This window comes from Thalassophryne amazonica, chromosome 6 (assembly GCF_902500255.1).
Source record: "Thalassophryne amazonica chromosome 6, fThaAma1.1, whole genome shotgun sequence".
Taxonomy (NCBI): Eukaryota; Metazoa; Chordata; class Actinopteri; order Batrachoidiformes; family Batrachoididae; genus Thalassophryne; species Thalassophryne amazonica.
In genome coordinates this window covers 20,971,381-20,988,588 of record NC_047108.1, presented here as the reverse complement: position 1 = coordinate 20,988,588, position 17,208 = coordinate 20,971,381, and the positions used below count along the sequence as shown (strand labels likewise).

The following is a 17,208-nucleotide window of genomic DNA, read 5'->3' as shown; positions in this document are numbered from 1 at the left end:
AACCCAGTTCACTCCTGCCGGCTGTGCAGAACACATCACTGCACTTGGAAAACAGTGGACTGTATCATGAGAGTTTTACAGTTGCATTACTTCCATGTATGTAGCCAAAGCTGCTATTTTCTGCCTCTGTGGAAGTGCACTCAGTTCTCTCCTGCACAGTGTGGTGTGGCTCAGAAACAGTCATTTAATGTTATTATTATTTTTTTTTTTGTCTTGGTGGATCATTGTTTACAGATGCTGCTGAGTCTGGCTGAGGTAAAGGCTGCTGTGAATGAAGCGCTGTGACTCTAAACTTTTAAAGCTCCGGTTGCTCCGATCAGGTCCACTGATTTGATCAGACCTGATCGATCAGGACATCTGATGATCGCACCAACATGCAGAGACGGCACATTTATTTTAAAGAGTCACAGCTCTTTTCAGGTTTGATCAGACCTGATCGATCAGGGCGTTTGATGATTGCACCGACATGCAGCAACGGCGCTTTTATTTTAAACCCACAGCGCTTATTGTTTGATCAGACACACACACACACAGAGAGAGAGAGAGAGAGAGAGAGAGCGCAACAAAGAGAGAGAGAGTGAGGGAGAGAGCGACAGAGCGAGAGAGAGACAGACAGACAGAGAGAGAGAGCGACCAACTGACCGACCTGCTGTTTCTGGATTTCCAAGTTGAGGTTCGATTCCCTGTTCTGAGCACACACAGGTGCTGTGGGCTGTGTGATCATGTTCTCCTGTTCTCCAGCTGAATCATTCTGGATGCACACGCTCAGTTTTTGGATGTGTACAGGAGCGCTGTGTTGCACAGACTTGCATGCAGTAACACTGTGCTGAGCAGAGCTGCTTAAAACTGTGTCCAGCGCTCTATGCTGAAGAAAATTAAACATGTTTAATTTGTTCTGTCCTACGGGCGTAGCCCTCAACATACTGCTGCGTAGGGAGAAAAAACTTGACGTAGAGCTGCTAAAAGTGGGTGTAGAGCTGTTCAACTCAGCATAGACGATACGCCACAATAAGCAGCTCTACGAATACACCAGTGTGAAAGGGGCTAAAGTCATGCAAGTGTCAGGGCACCTTAACAGTGGCTGCGTTAGTGACAGAGGACCTTGCAAATGGTTCAATCCGACGTGAGCGAGTATTCAGAATACGTGAGGATTTACTTGTAAATGAGGATAATTGGCTCATAAGCCGACTTCGATTACCAAGGCCACTGTTACTGGAGTTGCACACAGAACTGGGGCCAGCCCAGAGCGCAATATGGCGAGGAGCCAGGGCTTGTCTGTGCCCACACATGTGCTGACCACACTGGGCTTCCTGGCAACAGGGGCATTCCAGCGGGAGCTGGCCGATCGGTCGAGCCATGCCAGCTGTGTGGAATGCAATCATCTGAATGTCATTCAGGTACATCACATTCCAACATTAAAGCGCAAGTTGCAGTGAGACTGCACACATGTTGCTATAAAGGCGCCATCACATGATGAATTTGTTTTTGTTAATAAGAAACATTTTCATTCCATCAATGTTCAAATAATATGTGATGCACAAATGCATTGGGTTGGGAACAGGCTTGAGGCTGCATGGTGTGTGATGGGTGGCTGCTTTGTGGTTAAATAGATTATTCATGTCAATGTTCTGAATGAAACCAGTGCCGGCACACTTGGGCATGTGCACATTAAAGTATGTTGTTTGTCATTATTATTATTAATGTCTTTGTTTCTTGATGGTGAAACTGGAGCTGCAGATTCTGAACAGGACCCAGACTGTCTCCCCGTGTACAGTATTTGTCAATAAAAGCGTGTGTAAAGTTGTGATGTCACACCTAATTTTCTTTAAACTGCATTGTGTGTGCACTGCTCTGAGTCCACAGTGTTTACGGCCTTACACACACACGCACACACTCCCACAAACGTTTTTCCCGTTTCATGTTTATTCCGTTTGACAGGGAACCAAAAACTGTCCCTGCATGTCTCCATGTCATGTCCAGTCATCTGTAGCTCACACTCGATATAATTTCTTTTCTGTGTTCATGTTGACTGATCTGACGGAGTGGAGAATCCCAGCTCCCAGGGCCAATTTACATGGATTTGGATATTTAAATAGGGGTGTGGAAAGGGAGGAGCTTGGTGCATGTGTGCTCAATTCCACGGTCAGTGGAATGTACAACAGGAACATGCTTGGATCCATGTGTACACACACTTTGATACATCTGGATAGTTTTGTGCTTATGACAGTTTCTGGGTTTTGGTGTACGCTATGTGTCAGTAGGAAATCCACACAAGTCTTTGTTCCCAGGTCTCTGTGGAGGATCTTTGGGTCCTGCTGGAATGACTGTGTCCAGTGAATCATTACTTCGTGAGACTCAGATGAGGAGCATCACTGACACTGTGAGGGAATATCAGACACCACATTTAGTCTGTGTGGTGAGTTACTCTGGACATGATCCAGGACACAGGTGTCCATGTTTCACCTGGCCAAGGACATGCCCACTCTTCTCCTAGCTGCAGCAGACAGATAGCTACTTTGGAGCAGCCTGTGCTCTAAACCTGTCTGGTACCAAAGCTAACATTTTCTCCACATAAAGATGTACAACCCCAATTACAATGAAGTTGGGATGTTGTGTAAAATGTAAATAAAAACACAATACAATGATTTGCAAATCCTCTTCAACCTATATTCAATTGACTACACCACAAAGACAAGATATTTAATGTTCAAACTGATAAACTTTATTGCTTTTGTGCAAATATTTGCTCATTTTGAAATGGGTGCCTGAAACACATTTCAAAAACGCTGGGACAGTGGTATGTTTACCACTGTGTTACATCACCTTTCCTTCTAACAACACACAATAAGTGTTTGGGAACTGATGACACTAATTGTTGAAGCTTTGTAGGTGGAATTCTGTCCCATTCTTACTTGATGTACGACTTCAGTTGTTCAACAGTCCGGGGTCTCTGTTGTCGTATTTTGCGCTTCATAATGCACCACACATTTTCAATGGCCGACAGGTCTGGACCACAGGCAGGCCAGTCTAGTACCCGCACTATTTTACTACGAAGCCACGCTGTTGTAACACGTGCAGAATGTGGCTTGGCAATGTCTTGCTGAAATAAGCAGGGATGTCCCTGAAAAAGACGTTGCTTGGATGGCAGCATGCGTTGCTCCAGGACCTGGATGTACCTTTCAGCATTGATGGTGCCATCACAGATGTGTAAGTTGCCCATGCCATGGGCACTAACACACCCCCATACCATCACAGATGTATAAGTTGCCCATGCCATGGGCACTAACACACCCCCATACCATCACAGATGCTGGCTTTTGAACTTTGCGCTGGTAACAATCTGGATGGTCTTTTTCCTATTTTGTCCCCGGAGGACACGGCGTCCATGATTTCCAAAAACAATTTGACTTATCAGACCACAGCACACTTTTCCACTTTGTGTCTGTCCATTTCAAATAAGCTTGGGCCCAGAGAAGGCAGCTGTGTTTCTGGATGTTGTTGATGTATGGCTTTCGTTTTGCATGGTAGAGTTTTAACTTGCAATGGTAGATGTAGTGACGAACTGTGTTAACTGACAATGATTTTCTGAAGTGTTCCTGAGCCCACACGGTAAGATTCTTTACACAATGTCGGTTTTCAATGCAGTGCCGCCTGAGGGATCGAAGGTCACAGGCATTCACTGTTGGTTTTCGGCCTTGCCGCTTACGTGTAGAAATACGTTCTCTGAATCTTCTGATTATATTATGGACTGTAGATGGTGGGATCCCTAAATTCCTTGAAATTGAATCTTGAGAAACATTGTTCTTAAATGGTTGGACTATTTTTTTCATGCAGTTGTTCACAAAGTGGTGATCCTCGCCCCATCTTTGCTTGTGAACAGCTGAGACTTTTGGGGATGTTCCTTTTCTACCCAATCATGACACTCACAATTAGTGTCCTCAGTTCCCAAATGTTTATTGAGTGTTGTTAGAAGGAAAGGTGATGTAACACAGTGGTAAACATACCACTGTCCCAACTTTTTTGAAAAGTGTTGTAGGTATCCATTTCAAAATGAGCAAATATTTGCACAAAAACAACGTTTATCAGTTTGAACATTAAATATCTTGTCTTTGTGGTGTATTCAATTGAATACAGGTTGAAGAGGATTTGCAAATCATTGTATTCTGTTTTTATTTACATTTTACACAACGTCCCAACTTCATTGGAATTGGGGTTGTATTTTATTTCAAGGAGAAGTAGATGGGCCTTTAATGTCCTTTTACATACAATGAAATGTGTTACTGGAGTTGCAGCTTCTGCCTTTAACATTCTACATGCACTTAAACAACCACTATGTGCAGTGGTCAGCCACAGTCCAGAGACGAAACCTGGAAGGAGAGAAGCTGCCTTGCTTAGGGGCAGAGAAAGAAGCAGACCCTAAGGAGCATGTTTTTGATGGTGGGAGGAAACCAGAAGACTCCCACACAGACAGAGACACAGAAAGGAAGTGGACATGAAGGGGATCGGACCCCAGACCTTCTTGCTGTGAGGAAACAGTGCTAACCACTGAGTCCCCATGTCTGGAGATGGATGTTTACCATGGACGAAATGCCTTCCTCGCCCTCTTTGTTCTTCTTGGGAGGTTTGAGGAGATTCTGCAGAGTCTTGTTGTGTCTGGCCAGCTGAAAACACCCACAGGCATGCATGCACAGACACACACACACACGCACGCATAAACAGACACACACATATATACACACACGCATATACATACATCATTCACAGAGACAAAGGTCATGGGTCATGCGATCTGCACTGGCAGGAGGTTCCTGTAGCCAATCAGGAGCTTGTGTTGTGTCACCTGTTTAGCCAGGATGTAGATGTTGTGTCCCACCTCACGGGGAGAGACTTCCATCCCCTCACAGTCACTGTCCTCGTTGTACGCCTTCTTGATCACATCCACCTGCACACACAAGCACACACACAAGTTTAGATGGTCGCTTACATACGTGGATGTGGACACACTTTGAAATGACAAACTAAGAGTGAGATCTGCAGAGGACATCAGGACAGTCTGACCAGCTCGCGCGGTCGCAGGTTGAACAGGATTCTTTCTGCATTCTCGCTGTCATGGCGACTTTCCATCAGAGCCAACAGGAGTTTGGATGCATTGTCCTGACAACCAGCAATGCAGCGATCAAACATCTGGTCTGAGGATGTGTGAAACATGTTCAGGGGGAGAAAAAAAAAAACACACCTTCAGCTGCAGGACCATGTCCATTCGGTAGCGACACAAAGGACTGATGTCATTCAGGATTAGTGCTGTGATGATGTCAATCCCGTTGGACTCGTGTGTCACGATGCAAGTCTGCAAAAACGCAAACAAAATTCTTACTTTGGATTATTTGTCAACTAGAAATCTGACTCAGGGAACACCCCTAACCTCAGGGGACAGCAGAACCATGGACAGACCCCTAACCTCAGGGGACAGCAGAACCATGGACAGACCCCTAACCTCAGGGGACAGCAGAACCATGGACAGACCCCTAACCTCAGGGGACAGCAGAACCATGGACAGACCCCTAACCTCAGGGGACAGCAGAACCATGGACAGACCCCTAACCTCAGGGTACACTGGAACCATGGACAGACCCTTAACACACAGGTACACCAGAACCATAATGTTGGGGTGGACATGGGCTGATAATCGGTTTCACGGTATACCAGGGTATGAAAAAGCCACGGTATTAAAACCACTAAAATTTTCCATTATACCGTCCCTACGGTATGAGTGGATTATGAGAATTCGTGACAGGCAGAGCGGAGGCGGCCGCTGCCGCCCTTCCCCCGGCGCACACCTTTGTCTGTTTACAAACAGGCAGTTAACATTAGCTAGCTCTGCATCATGCCTGAAGGAGGTGAAGCCTGCACTGAACTTTTCCCCTCCGTCTAAGGCCAGGTTCACACGCCAGGATAATTAGGCCGATATCGGACCCGATCTTCCCCTTCCGACAATCTTAAGGACGCCCCGACAATCGTGATGACGCTAAAGATAATCTTATCAGATATTCCTGCCGTGTGTGGTGTGTTAAGAGTGCTCTGATCTGCTCGGAAGGCCATCAGGGGCGCTCCGATCGCAAATCTGGGATATTCAACATGTTTGATTTTTTGGCCCAATATCGCAGTGTGTGTGGTGTCCTCCGACCACAAACGTGCACACAGCCTGCTGAATGTGACGTGCAGCCAATCAGAAAGCGAGGTGACAGACGTACGGAGCGGAAAATAAAATCAAAACAGCTGTTTTGACTTACCAGAAAGTCCGGTGGTCACGTTGTCTCCACTCCTTTAAAGAATGCCTTTTCTTTTTCTTTTTGTATCGTTTTCCCCCTCTGTTTTAAATAGAGAGATTTTGCAAGATTTCCTGTCTGAGCTGTGAATGTTCATGTGTGAAATCTGTTAGTGTGTGGTGGTGTTGTCCTTACCGTGTGGCTGAACACCACACACTGTACGACCAAACCTGCCAGATCCGTGATTTTTTTTATCTTCATGTGTGTAGTCTCTCAGGTTTTGGAAACCTAAAAATTATTTTAAGATCCTGTCGTGTGAACCAGGCTTAAAAGGACCAAGTCGTCATTTTCATTTTATTTTCTGCGGAATAGCCCTTCAAGCCAAAAATGGTGGCAACAAAGCACCGTAGCTATGGCCTGTGTCGGACGCGGAGCGATTCAAGATACCCGCCACGGATTACATGGAAGGAGTAAACTTTATCCCATTTTGAAACCACTGAGAAGAAGCAGCGGTGGACTCAACTTGTGCTTGTGGTCGACCAAATTTCTCCGACAAACGTGTCAAGAAGGACTTAAGTCCTTAACTTATCTGCTGTCCCCTCCAGAAGGAGTCAACGACTCCCCAGGATCATGCTCCAGAAGTTGAGGATGAATCCTGAAGTCTTGTTTCTGAGATGTATATTTATGTATATGTGACTTTAGGTGGATCCATGTTGTGAGGACTTAGTGTAACTGGAGTAATGTTGACACACAAGTCCCTGTGTGCGAGGGTTTAGACCACAGAACCGGCCGATTTATACGAAAGTCTGTTTTCCCGAAAAAAGTCTGATGTGAAATGATCGATCAGGTTGATGTGATTGATCATACTGACGTGATTGATCATACTGATGTGATCGATCAGACTGACGTGAACGATCAGATTGATGTGAACAATTAGATTGACGTGATCAATCAGATTGAAGTGCTCGATCAGATTTCATTTAGAAAGTTCTGGTGCACCTGGTTTTCCTGGCAGGGCCCCTGGCAGTACTCGGTCAGCGTCTCTAGGGTCTGAGTGATCAGGTGGACGTTGGACTCGTTGATGTAGAGGCCCAGCAGGCCGAGTCCTCCCGTGGTGCTTCCACACATGATGTCCAGGAACTGAAGCGTCTCACACACCAGGTTGTAGTTGGTCTTATTGTTCTGGCAGCGCAGAAAGTTCTGCAAACCAACAAGCACAGTCACAGACGGGTTCAACAAATCCAGCAACACCAACAAACTGTCATTCAACCAACTGCCACAAGGCAGTGCCAGAAGCACTGACAACTCAATCTTTCTGGACTGGACAGGTTAAAGGCCACACACTAATGTCTGCCATATTGGTACTGATGTACAATTTGGTGTTTAAATAAGGTTCTAATGAGGCGAGACACAGTCAGAGACCCGAGCTGGATCAGGCCTGGACTGGGCCACTGATCTGTATACAACACTGGACAGCTCATGGGTCAATATTTTTGAAGCAAATTGGCCGCCATATTAGCACTCGTATGTACCGCTCCCGAACAGTCTTTTCTACCCATCTTTAACCAGGCCACGCCTCCACCACACTTCACACAGACACAACCCTCCACTAAACCCCGTCTCCTTCACGCTCAACAAAGACACAAACCCTCACTAAACCACGCCTCCTGCATGCTCAACAAAGATACAACCCCCGCTAAACCCCACCTACTGCACGCTCAACAAAGACAACCCCTCGCTAAACCCTGCCTCCTGCACTCAACAAAGACAACCCCTGGCTAAATCCGCCTCTTGCTCGGTCCACAAGGACACAACCCCTCACTAAACTTCCCCTCCTGCAGGCTCCACAAAGACACAGCCCCTGGCTAAACTCTGCCTCCTGCACACCCCACAAAGACACAACTCCTGGCTAAACCCCGCCTCCTGCACACTCAAAGACACCACCCCTGGCTAAACCCCGCCTCCTGCACACTTCACAAAGACGCAACTCCTCACTAAACTCCGCCTCCTGCACATTTCACAAAGACACAACCCCTCGCTAAACTCCGCCTCTAGCACACTCCACAAAGACACAACCACTTGCTAAACTCTGCCTCCTGCACACTCAACAAAGACACCACCCCTGGCTAAACCCCGCCTCCTGCACACTCAACAAAGACACAACTCCTTGCTAAACTCCGCCTCCTGCACACTTCACAAAGACACAACCCCTCGCTAAACTCCGCCTCTAGCACACTCCACAAAGACACAACCACTTGCTAAACTCCGCCTCATGCACACTGCACAAAAACAAAACCCCTGGCTAAATCCGCCTCCTGCACACTCAACAAAGACATGATCCCTCACTAAACCCTGCCTCCTGCTCACTCCACAAACACAACCCCTCACTAAACCCTGCCTCCTGCTCGCTCCACAAAGACACAACCTCTCACTAAACCCCACCTCCTGTACGCTAAACAATGACACCACCCCTGGCTAAACCCCGCCTCCTGCACACTCAACAAAGACACCACCCCTGGCTAAACCCCGCCTCCTGCACACTTCACAAAGACACAACTCCTCACTAAACTCCGCCTCCTGCACACTTCACACAGACACAACCCCTCGCTAAACTCCGCCTCTAGCACACTGCACAAAGACACAACCCCTGGCTAAACCCCGCCTCATGCACACTCAACAAAGACACGATCCCTCACTAAACCCTGCCTCCTGCTCACTCCACAAACACAACCCCTCACTAAACCCCGCTGCCTGCTCGCTCAACAAAGACACAAGTCCCAGCTAAACCCCACCTCCAGCACGCTCAAAAAAGAAACAGTCCCTGGCTAAACCCCGCCTACTGCACGCTGGACAAAGACACAACCCCTGGCTAAACCCCGCCTCCTGCACACTCAACAAACACAACCCCTCAATAAACCCTGTCTCCTATACGCTCCACAAAGACACCACCCCTCGCTAAACTCCGTCTCCTGTACACTCCACAAAGACACAACCCCTGGCTAAACTCCGTCTCCTGTACACTGCACAAAGACACAACCCCTGGCTAAACTCCGCCTCCTGCACACTGCACAAAGACACAACCCCTGGCTAAACCCCGCCTCCTGCACACTCAACAAAGACACAACCCCTCACTAAACCCTGTCTCCTATACACTCCACAAAGACACACCCCTCGCTAAACTCTGTCTCCTGTACGCTCCACAAAGACACAGCCCCTCACTAAACCCCGCCTCCTGCATGCTCAACAAAGACACAACACCTCACTAAACCCTGTCTCCTATACACTCCACAAAGACACAGCCCCTCACTAAACCCCGCCTCCTGCATGCTCAACAAAGACACAACACCTCACTAAACCCTGTCTCCTATACACTCCACAAAGACACAGCCCCTCACTAAACCCTGCCTCCTGCATGCTCAACAAAGACACGATCCCTCACTAAACCACGCCTCCTGCTCACTCCACAAAGACACAACCCCTCACTAAACCCCGCCTCCTGCTCGCTCCACAAAGACACAACCCTTCACAAAACCCCTCCTCCAGCACACTCAACAAAGACACAACTCCCAGCCAAACCCCACCTCCTGCACTCTCAAAAAAGTAACAATCCCTGGCTAAACCCCGCCTACTGCACGTTGGACAAAGATACAACCCCTCACTAAACCCCGCCTACTGCATGCTGGACAAAGACACAAGCCCTCACTAAACCCCGCCTCCTGCACACTCCACATTACTTTGGAGAGGTGGGGTTGGATTGGTGGTCTGTCTGGGTTGTTGCCTTCCAGAATGGTTCTCGGCCCTGTTTCCAGACCTGACTTTTCACTGAAGCCTGCATGTACATTTATATGTAAACGTTTGGGCACCCCTGATGATTTCCATGATTTTCCTTTATAAATCATTGGTTGTTTGGATCAGCAGTTTCAGTTAAATATATAATATAGCAGACAAACACACTGATATTTGAGAATTGAAATGAAGTTTATAGGATTTACAAAAAGTGTGCAATAAGTCTTTAAACAAAATTAGGAAGGTGCATAAATTTGGGCACCCCAACAGAAAATACATCAATATTTAGCAGATCCTCCTTTTGCAGAAATAGCAGCCTCTAAACACTTCCTATAGCTTTCATTGAGAGTCTGGATTCTGATTGAAGGTATTTTGGACCATTCTTCTTGTTGGTTTCCGAGCATGGACAGCCCGGTTAAAATCACACCACAGATTTTCAATAATATTCAGGTCTGGGGACTGAGATGGCCATTCCAGAACATTGTACTTGTTCCTCTGCATGAATGCCTTAGTAGATTTTGAGCAGTGTTTAGGGTCGTTGTCTTGTTGAAAGATCCAGCCCCGGCGCAACTTCAACTTTGTCACTGATTCATGAACATTGTTCTCAAGAATCTGCTGATATTGACTGGAATCCATGTGACCCTCAACTTTAACAAGATTCCCAGTACCTGCACTGGCCACACATCCCCACAGCATGATGGAACCACCTCCAAATTTTACTGTAGGTACCAAGTGTTTTTCTTGGAATGCTGTGTTCTTTTCAGCCATGTGTACCGCCCCTTGTTTTCAGGTCATTTGAGAGTTGTTTAGAGGCTCCCATGTTGCCACTCATTAGAAGAGATGCAAAGAGGGGAAACATTTGTAAATGGCCACCTTAAACACCCTTTCTCATGATTGGATTCACCTGTGTAAGGAGGTCAAGGGTCAAATGAGCTTACCAAACCAATTTTGTGTTCCAATAATTAGTGCTAAATGTATTCAAATCAGTAAAATGACAAGGGTGCCCAAATTTATGCACCTGCCCAATTTTGTTTAAATAATTATTGCACACTTTCTGTAAATACTAGAAACATTTCACTTCTCAAATATCAGTGTGTTCGTCTGCTATATGATATATTTAACTGAAATTTCTAATCCAGACAACCAATGATTTATAAAGGAAAATCCTGAAAATTATCAGGGGTGCCCAAACTTTTACATACAACTGGATTTCTTTTGGTCCAAAGTTTGAGACAGCTTGTGAGAACCTGGATCATCAGCTGTGCTTCTTTACAGGATGACTGAAGTGGTTTTGATTTTCTGTATGAGGTACAGTATTGAAGCACAGAGGTGACGACCTCATACATGTGCCCCTGCAACCACAGGGTTTAAAATCCACCCAGACATGGCAGCGTTGGCTGGAACTGACCTGCAGATCCTGGTTGTGGTTCTCACAGAGTAGCTGCAGGAACCTCAGAATGGGCTTCATGATGGTAATGGCAGGACCCATCTCTGTCACCACTTCATTCTGCTCCATGATTGGTTGGACTGACATGGAGGAGGCACCTGGTACTGGAGCAATGGATTGGCCCTGGACCAACAGAGGGTGACCTCCAGATCCAGGAAGTACCAGTGTTGTTGAACCACCTTCAAAATTGAAAATCAAAATCTAGAACAACATTTGTAATAGCTCCCCAAAAACACAAAGTGAAAGAAAAAAGACTTGAGACATCCAAATAAATTTTGAATATCTTCCTAATTTAACATATTCTTAATTTATCCATCAAATTGATTGAATGTGAGTAGTTGTGCTAATACCAGTATTGAGTAAGAAGCCATATCTGTGCTGGTGATGTCATAACGAAGCTGAAGTACAGACAAACTTTATTTGTGCCGGTGATGTCATAAAGAAGCTGAGGTACAGAGAAACATTTAATAATGTGTGACTCACCACTGTCCAGCTCCTTCTCATTGGCTCTGTGCGTCACCTCGCCAACATTAACAGACACGGTGGCTTTGACGTCCGTCTGGGCCTCCTTCATCCGATCATGAAGAACCTTAAAGAACCTCTCAGACTTGTTGTCCCCCATCATAAGCTTATAGAAAGAATTCTGCAGGAGTGACAACACAACCTCTCAGAACTGCTAAAAAGAATGACGAAAACACTGCCACCTGGTGGTCACCATAACCTTCAATCATAAAACTATAATCTCAGCTGCAGGTGGTTTTTCAGTGTGCAGAATGAGCGTAGACAGCTAACCTCACCCAGGCATGACGCTGACTCAGTTCAGCTAGCACAAACTCATTCTGCTAGCATGTGTGGTAACAGACTGATAGCCACGTGGTTAGTTTATTCCTTACAAATTTGTGTGCAGTTATTTGTTCCACGCAACGACCCACAACAAGTGAGAAAACGTCTGTGAGGACATTCCTGAAGTGGGCCACATGTCCACGGTTTGATTCCCATCCTGAAAAATATTTCCTGCTGTGAAATTAATGAATTATACGCAGCGAGTGGCAGGTTAGTGTGGATGGTTAAAAGCGGGACCTGGATCTCAGTGTTGCCGCCCTCCAGCAGGCAGATGGCGAGCTGGATACTCTCCTGGAAAGTCTTGTCGTTCTTGGTGCTCATCACCAGGTCAGTGAAGAGTTTAGTTCCTCCTTCTCTGTCCAGATGACACTGAATCGCTGCCACGGCCACCCAGTCCCGCTCCTGCTCCCCGCCTGGAGTCCAAGCAGAGGAAAAGAGACTGTTAATGGACACAACCCAGTCGTGTCTCTGCTTCTGTCTGTGGTCCTGTCCCATCTGTGGTCTTGTCCAGTCTGTGACCCTGTCCCATTTGTGGTCCAGCCCATCTATGGTCCAATCCCATTTGTGGTCCAGTCCCATCTGTGGTCCTGCCTATGGTCCTGTCCCATCCGTGGTCTAGTCCCATCTGTAGTACTGTCTGTGGTTCAGTCACCTTCTGTGGTTCTGCCCTGTATTTGGTCCTTTACTTTATTTGGTCTTGTCATGTCTGCAGTCCTGTCCTGTCTGTGGTCCTGCTGTTACTGATCAATCGCTGCGGTCCTGTGTGCAGTCCAGCCCTGTCTGGGGGTCCTGTCTGTGGTTCAGTCCTATGACCTGTGACTGACTTTCTAAACACATCTGTTCAGTTCACATTTGTGTGCGACTGTGTTGCACTTTAAATATTTGGTGCTATATCAAACCCTAAAACATCCTGCAGCTGAATATTTAGTGTGTCGCTCCACGACTGAAGTTTTCTGTGCAATTAGCAGCACATGCATAGGCGTAATATAATCAGTCAGTCAGTGAAACGCTCAATCCGCCAGTGACTCAGTTAATCTGCCAGTGACTCAGTCAGTCATTGAGTCAGTCAATCTGTCAGTGATTCAGTCAGTCAGTGACTCGGTCAGTCAGTCAGTCAGTGATTTAGTCAGTCAGTCAGTAAATCAGTATGTCAGTCAGTGAGTCAGTGATCCAGTCAGGCAGTATGTCAGTCAGTGAGTCAGTGATCCAGTCAGGCAGTATGTCAGTCAGTTTTCAATTTCAATTTATTTTCATTTATATAGAGCCAAATCACATTAAAGTTGTCTCAAGGCGCTTCACACAAGCAAGATCTAACCTTACCAACCCCCAGAGTGAGCACACAGGTGACAGTGGTAAGGAAAAACTCCCTCTGATGATTTGAGGAAGAAACTTCAATCAGACCAGACTCAAAGGGGTGACCCTCTGCTTGGGCCATGCTATTGACAGAATAGACACAATAGCATTGACACCAATGCAGGAAATTATACAGGAGATTTTGGGAGTCCATGCTGGTGCACAAGTCAGTGAATCAATATGTCAGTCAGTGAGTCAGTCAGCCAATGAGTCAGTCAGTCAGGGGGTCAGTAATCCAGTCAGGCAGTCAGTATCTCAGTGAGTCAGTCAGTCAGTGATTCAGTCAGTCAATGACTTGGTCAGTCAGTCAGTCAGTCACTGAGTCAGTGATCCAGTCAGTCAGTATCTCAGTGAGTCAGTGATCCAGTCAGTCAGTATCTCAGTGAGTCAGTCAGTCATTGTTTTAGTCTGTCAGTGATTCAGCATGTCAGTCAGACAGTAAATCAATATGTCAGTCAGTCAGCGACTCAGTGATCCATTCAGTCAGTCAGTCATTCAGTCAGCGACTCAGTCAGTCAGTCATTCAGTCAGCGACTCAGTCAGTCAGCGACTCAGTCAGCGACTCAGTCAGTCAGCGACTCAGTCAGTCAGCGACTCAGTCAGCGACTCAGTCAGTCAGTCATTCAGTCAGCGACTCAGTCAGTCAGCGACTCAGTCAGTCAGTCATTCAGTCATTCAGTCAGCGACTCAGTCAGTCAGTCATTCAGTCATTCAGTCAGTGAATCAATATGTCAGTCAGTGAGTCAGTGATCCAGTCAGTCAGTATCTCAGTGAGTCAGTTAGTCAGGGAATCAGTATGTCAGTCACTTGGTGAATTCTGCTAAATTCCAACTCTGGACAAACTGTTGCATATTCAGTGTCGATGATTGGGTACTGGTGGATCCGAGTATTTGTGTCCATGCTGCTGTCTTTGAATATAACTTGCAGTTAATTGTTAAATATTCGTTTCACATGAATGTTGGAGCAGTGGAGGACGTCTGGTTTGTTCCGCAGGAACATGTCAAGTAGACCTTTTGTTTGCACGCCATTTATGACATTTTGTTAGGAATAGCAGAATGTTGTTTCATGGCCACTAGAGGCCAGTGTTGGTTGAGGAGTAACCTTCCTCACAGAAATGTGATCAAAGGTCCAAGCAGCATACATACCTGCAGTGCCAAGCTCAGCAAGGTCCGTCTTTGGGTTAGTCTTCTTGTTAGGGAACAGGTAGTTCTGCAGCAGAACTTTGCGGAGTGAGATACCCTGAAAGCAGATGGCACAGTTTCAGCGTCCTGTATTTTACAATGACATGCTGATGTCTCAGCGATGGCTGAGATCTTCAGTTACATCTGACGGAAAACATTTTTCCAGCAATCTGAGAAAATGTGTCCTCAAGGACTCTCCTTCATATGAAATGCTTCCTTCTGTCCTGGACCAAACAACATTCTGTAGACATACAACCCCTGGCAAAAAATTATGGAATCACCGGCCGATCACAGACATGACACAAAACTAAAGTCATTTCAAATGGCAACTTTCTGGCTTTAAGAAACACTATAAGAAATCAAGAAAAAAAGATTGTGGCAGTCAGTAACGGTTACTTTTTTAGACCAAGCAGAGGAAAAAAATATGGAATCACTCAATTCTAAGGAAAAAATTATGGAATCACCCTGTAAATTTTCATCCCCAAAACTAACACCTGCATCATATCAGATCTGCTCGTTAGTCTGCATCTAAAAAGGAGTGATCACACCTTGGAGAGCTGTTGCACCAAGTGGACTGACATGAATCATGGCTCCAACACGAGAGATGTCAATTGACACAAAGGAGAGGATTATCAAACTCTTAAAAGAGGGTAAATCATCACGCAATGTTGCAAAAGATGTTGGTTGTTCACAGTCAGCTGTGTCTAAACTCTGGACCAAATACAAACAACATGGGAAGGTTGTTAAAGGCAAACATACTGGTAGACCAAGAAAGACATCAAAGCGTCAAGACAGAAAACTTAAAGCAATATGTCTCAAAAATCGAAAAATGCACAACAAAACAAATGAGGAAAGAATGGGAGAAAACTGGAGTCAACGTCTGTGACCGAACTGTAAGAAACCGCCTAAAGGAAATGGGATTTACATACAGAAAAGCTAAACAAAAGCCATCATTAACACTTAAACAGAAAAAAAAACAAGGTTACAATGGGCTAAGGAAAAGGAATCGTGGACTGTGGATGACTGGATGAAAGTCATATTCAGTGATGAATCTCGAATCTGCATTGCGCAAGGTGATGATGCTGGAACGTTCGTTTGGTGCCGTTCCAATGAGATTTATAAAGATGACTGCCTGAAGAGAACATGTAAATTTCCACAGTCATTGATGATATGGGGCTGCATGTCAGGTAAAGGCACTGGGGAGATGGCTGTCATTACATCATCAATAAATGCACAAGTTTACGTTGATATTTTGGACAATTGAAAGGATGTTTGGGGATGATTAAATCATTTTTCAAGATGATAATGCATCTTGCCATAGAGCAAAAACTGTGAAAACATTCCTTGCAAAAAGACACATAGGGTCAATGTCATGGCATAGGGTCAATGTCAATGAGCAGATCTGATCTGATGCAGGTGTTAGTTTGGGGGATGAAAATTTACAGGGTGATTCCATAATTTATTCCTCAGAATTGAGTGATTCCATATTTTTTTCCTCTGCTTGGTCTAAAAAAGTAACCGTTACTGACTGTCACAATCTTTTTTTCTTGATTTCTTATAGTGTTTCTTAAAGCCAGAAAGTTGCCATTTGAAATGACTTTAGTTTTGTGTCATGTCTGTGATCTGCTTTTTTTTCTACAAAATTAAACAACTGAATGAACATCCTCCGAGGCCGGTGATTCCATAATTTTTGCCAGGGGTTGTAGATGACTCCATCAACCCAGTACAAGACCTCTAAACCATGCTCCAGTGTAGACCTGAACCAACCTGGATTTGGATTCCCAAATCAGTTTGAACTCAATCAGCCACTTGGGGACCAAACAAGTTGTTACTTTTGATTTAACATCTACACGTGCTCACAATGATGACCAAGAGCCTGCCAGGAACCATCCATCCTTCATCCATCCATTTCTGAACCTAAATATTATTAAGGGTCACAGGGTTAGAGCCTTTCTCAGTGCTCAGAGGGTGAGAGGTGTGGTTTACCGTGGACAGGACGGCCATCATATCGATAGACACACCTGTGGTCAGTTTAGAGTTACCAGTTCACCGAACCTGCATATCTTTGCATGTGGGTGGAGCCAGAGCACCCGTAGGGAACCCACACCCACACAGGGAAACACGCAAACTCCAGACAGAAAGGACCAGGTGGAAGAGAACCTGGAACCTTCTACAGTGCACCCATGAAGACAAGGTGCTGCCCTACCAGGAACAATTTCAACGTTTGCACGGACCAACAATCGGTAAACTAATCAGTCAATTTCAGTCCCTACATAACATCAACGGGTCAAACATTCACATCAGACGGAAAACAACAAAAAATCTCTTCATC

At 45.7% G+C, this 17,208-nt stretch overlaps 1 protein-coding gene across 1 annotated transcript in view; it reads right to left on the bottom strand.

Annotated features, from left to right (window-relative positions):
- Nucleotides 1-17,208, bottom strand: part of itpr3 (inositol 1,4,5-trisphosphate receptor, type 3) — a 230,263-nt gene that overhangs the window by 32,062 nt on the left and 180,993 nt on the right. Inside the window, exons 38-46 of the mRNA XM_034171879.1 lie at nt 14,841-14,934; nt 12,580-12,755; nt 11,983-12,142; nt 11,461-11,678; nt 7,266-7,466; nt 5,237-5,347; nt 5,059-5,154; nt 4,841-4,942; nt 4,578-4,661 (exon numbers count right to left, since the gene is read on the bottom strand). Of these exons, the coding sequence (XP_034027770.1) occupies nt 4,578-4,661; nt 4,841-4,942; nt 5,059-5,154; nt 5,237-5,347; nt 7,266-7,466; nt 11,461-11,678; nt 11,983-12,142; nt 12,580-12,755; nt 14,841-14,934 (1,242 nt within the window). The remainder of the gene's footprint in view (nt 1-4,577; nt 4,662-4,840; nt 4,943-5,058; nt 5,155-5,236; nt 5,348-7,265; nt 7,467-11,460; nt 11,679-11,982; nt 12,143-12,579; nt 12,756-14,840; nt 14,935-17,208) is intronic.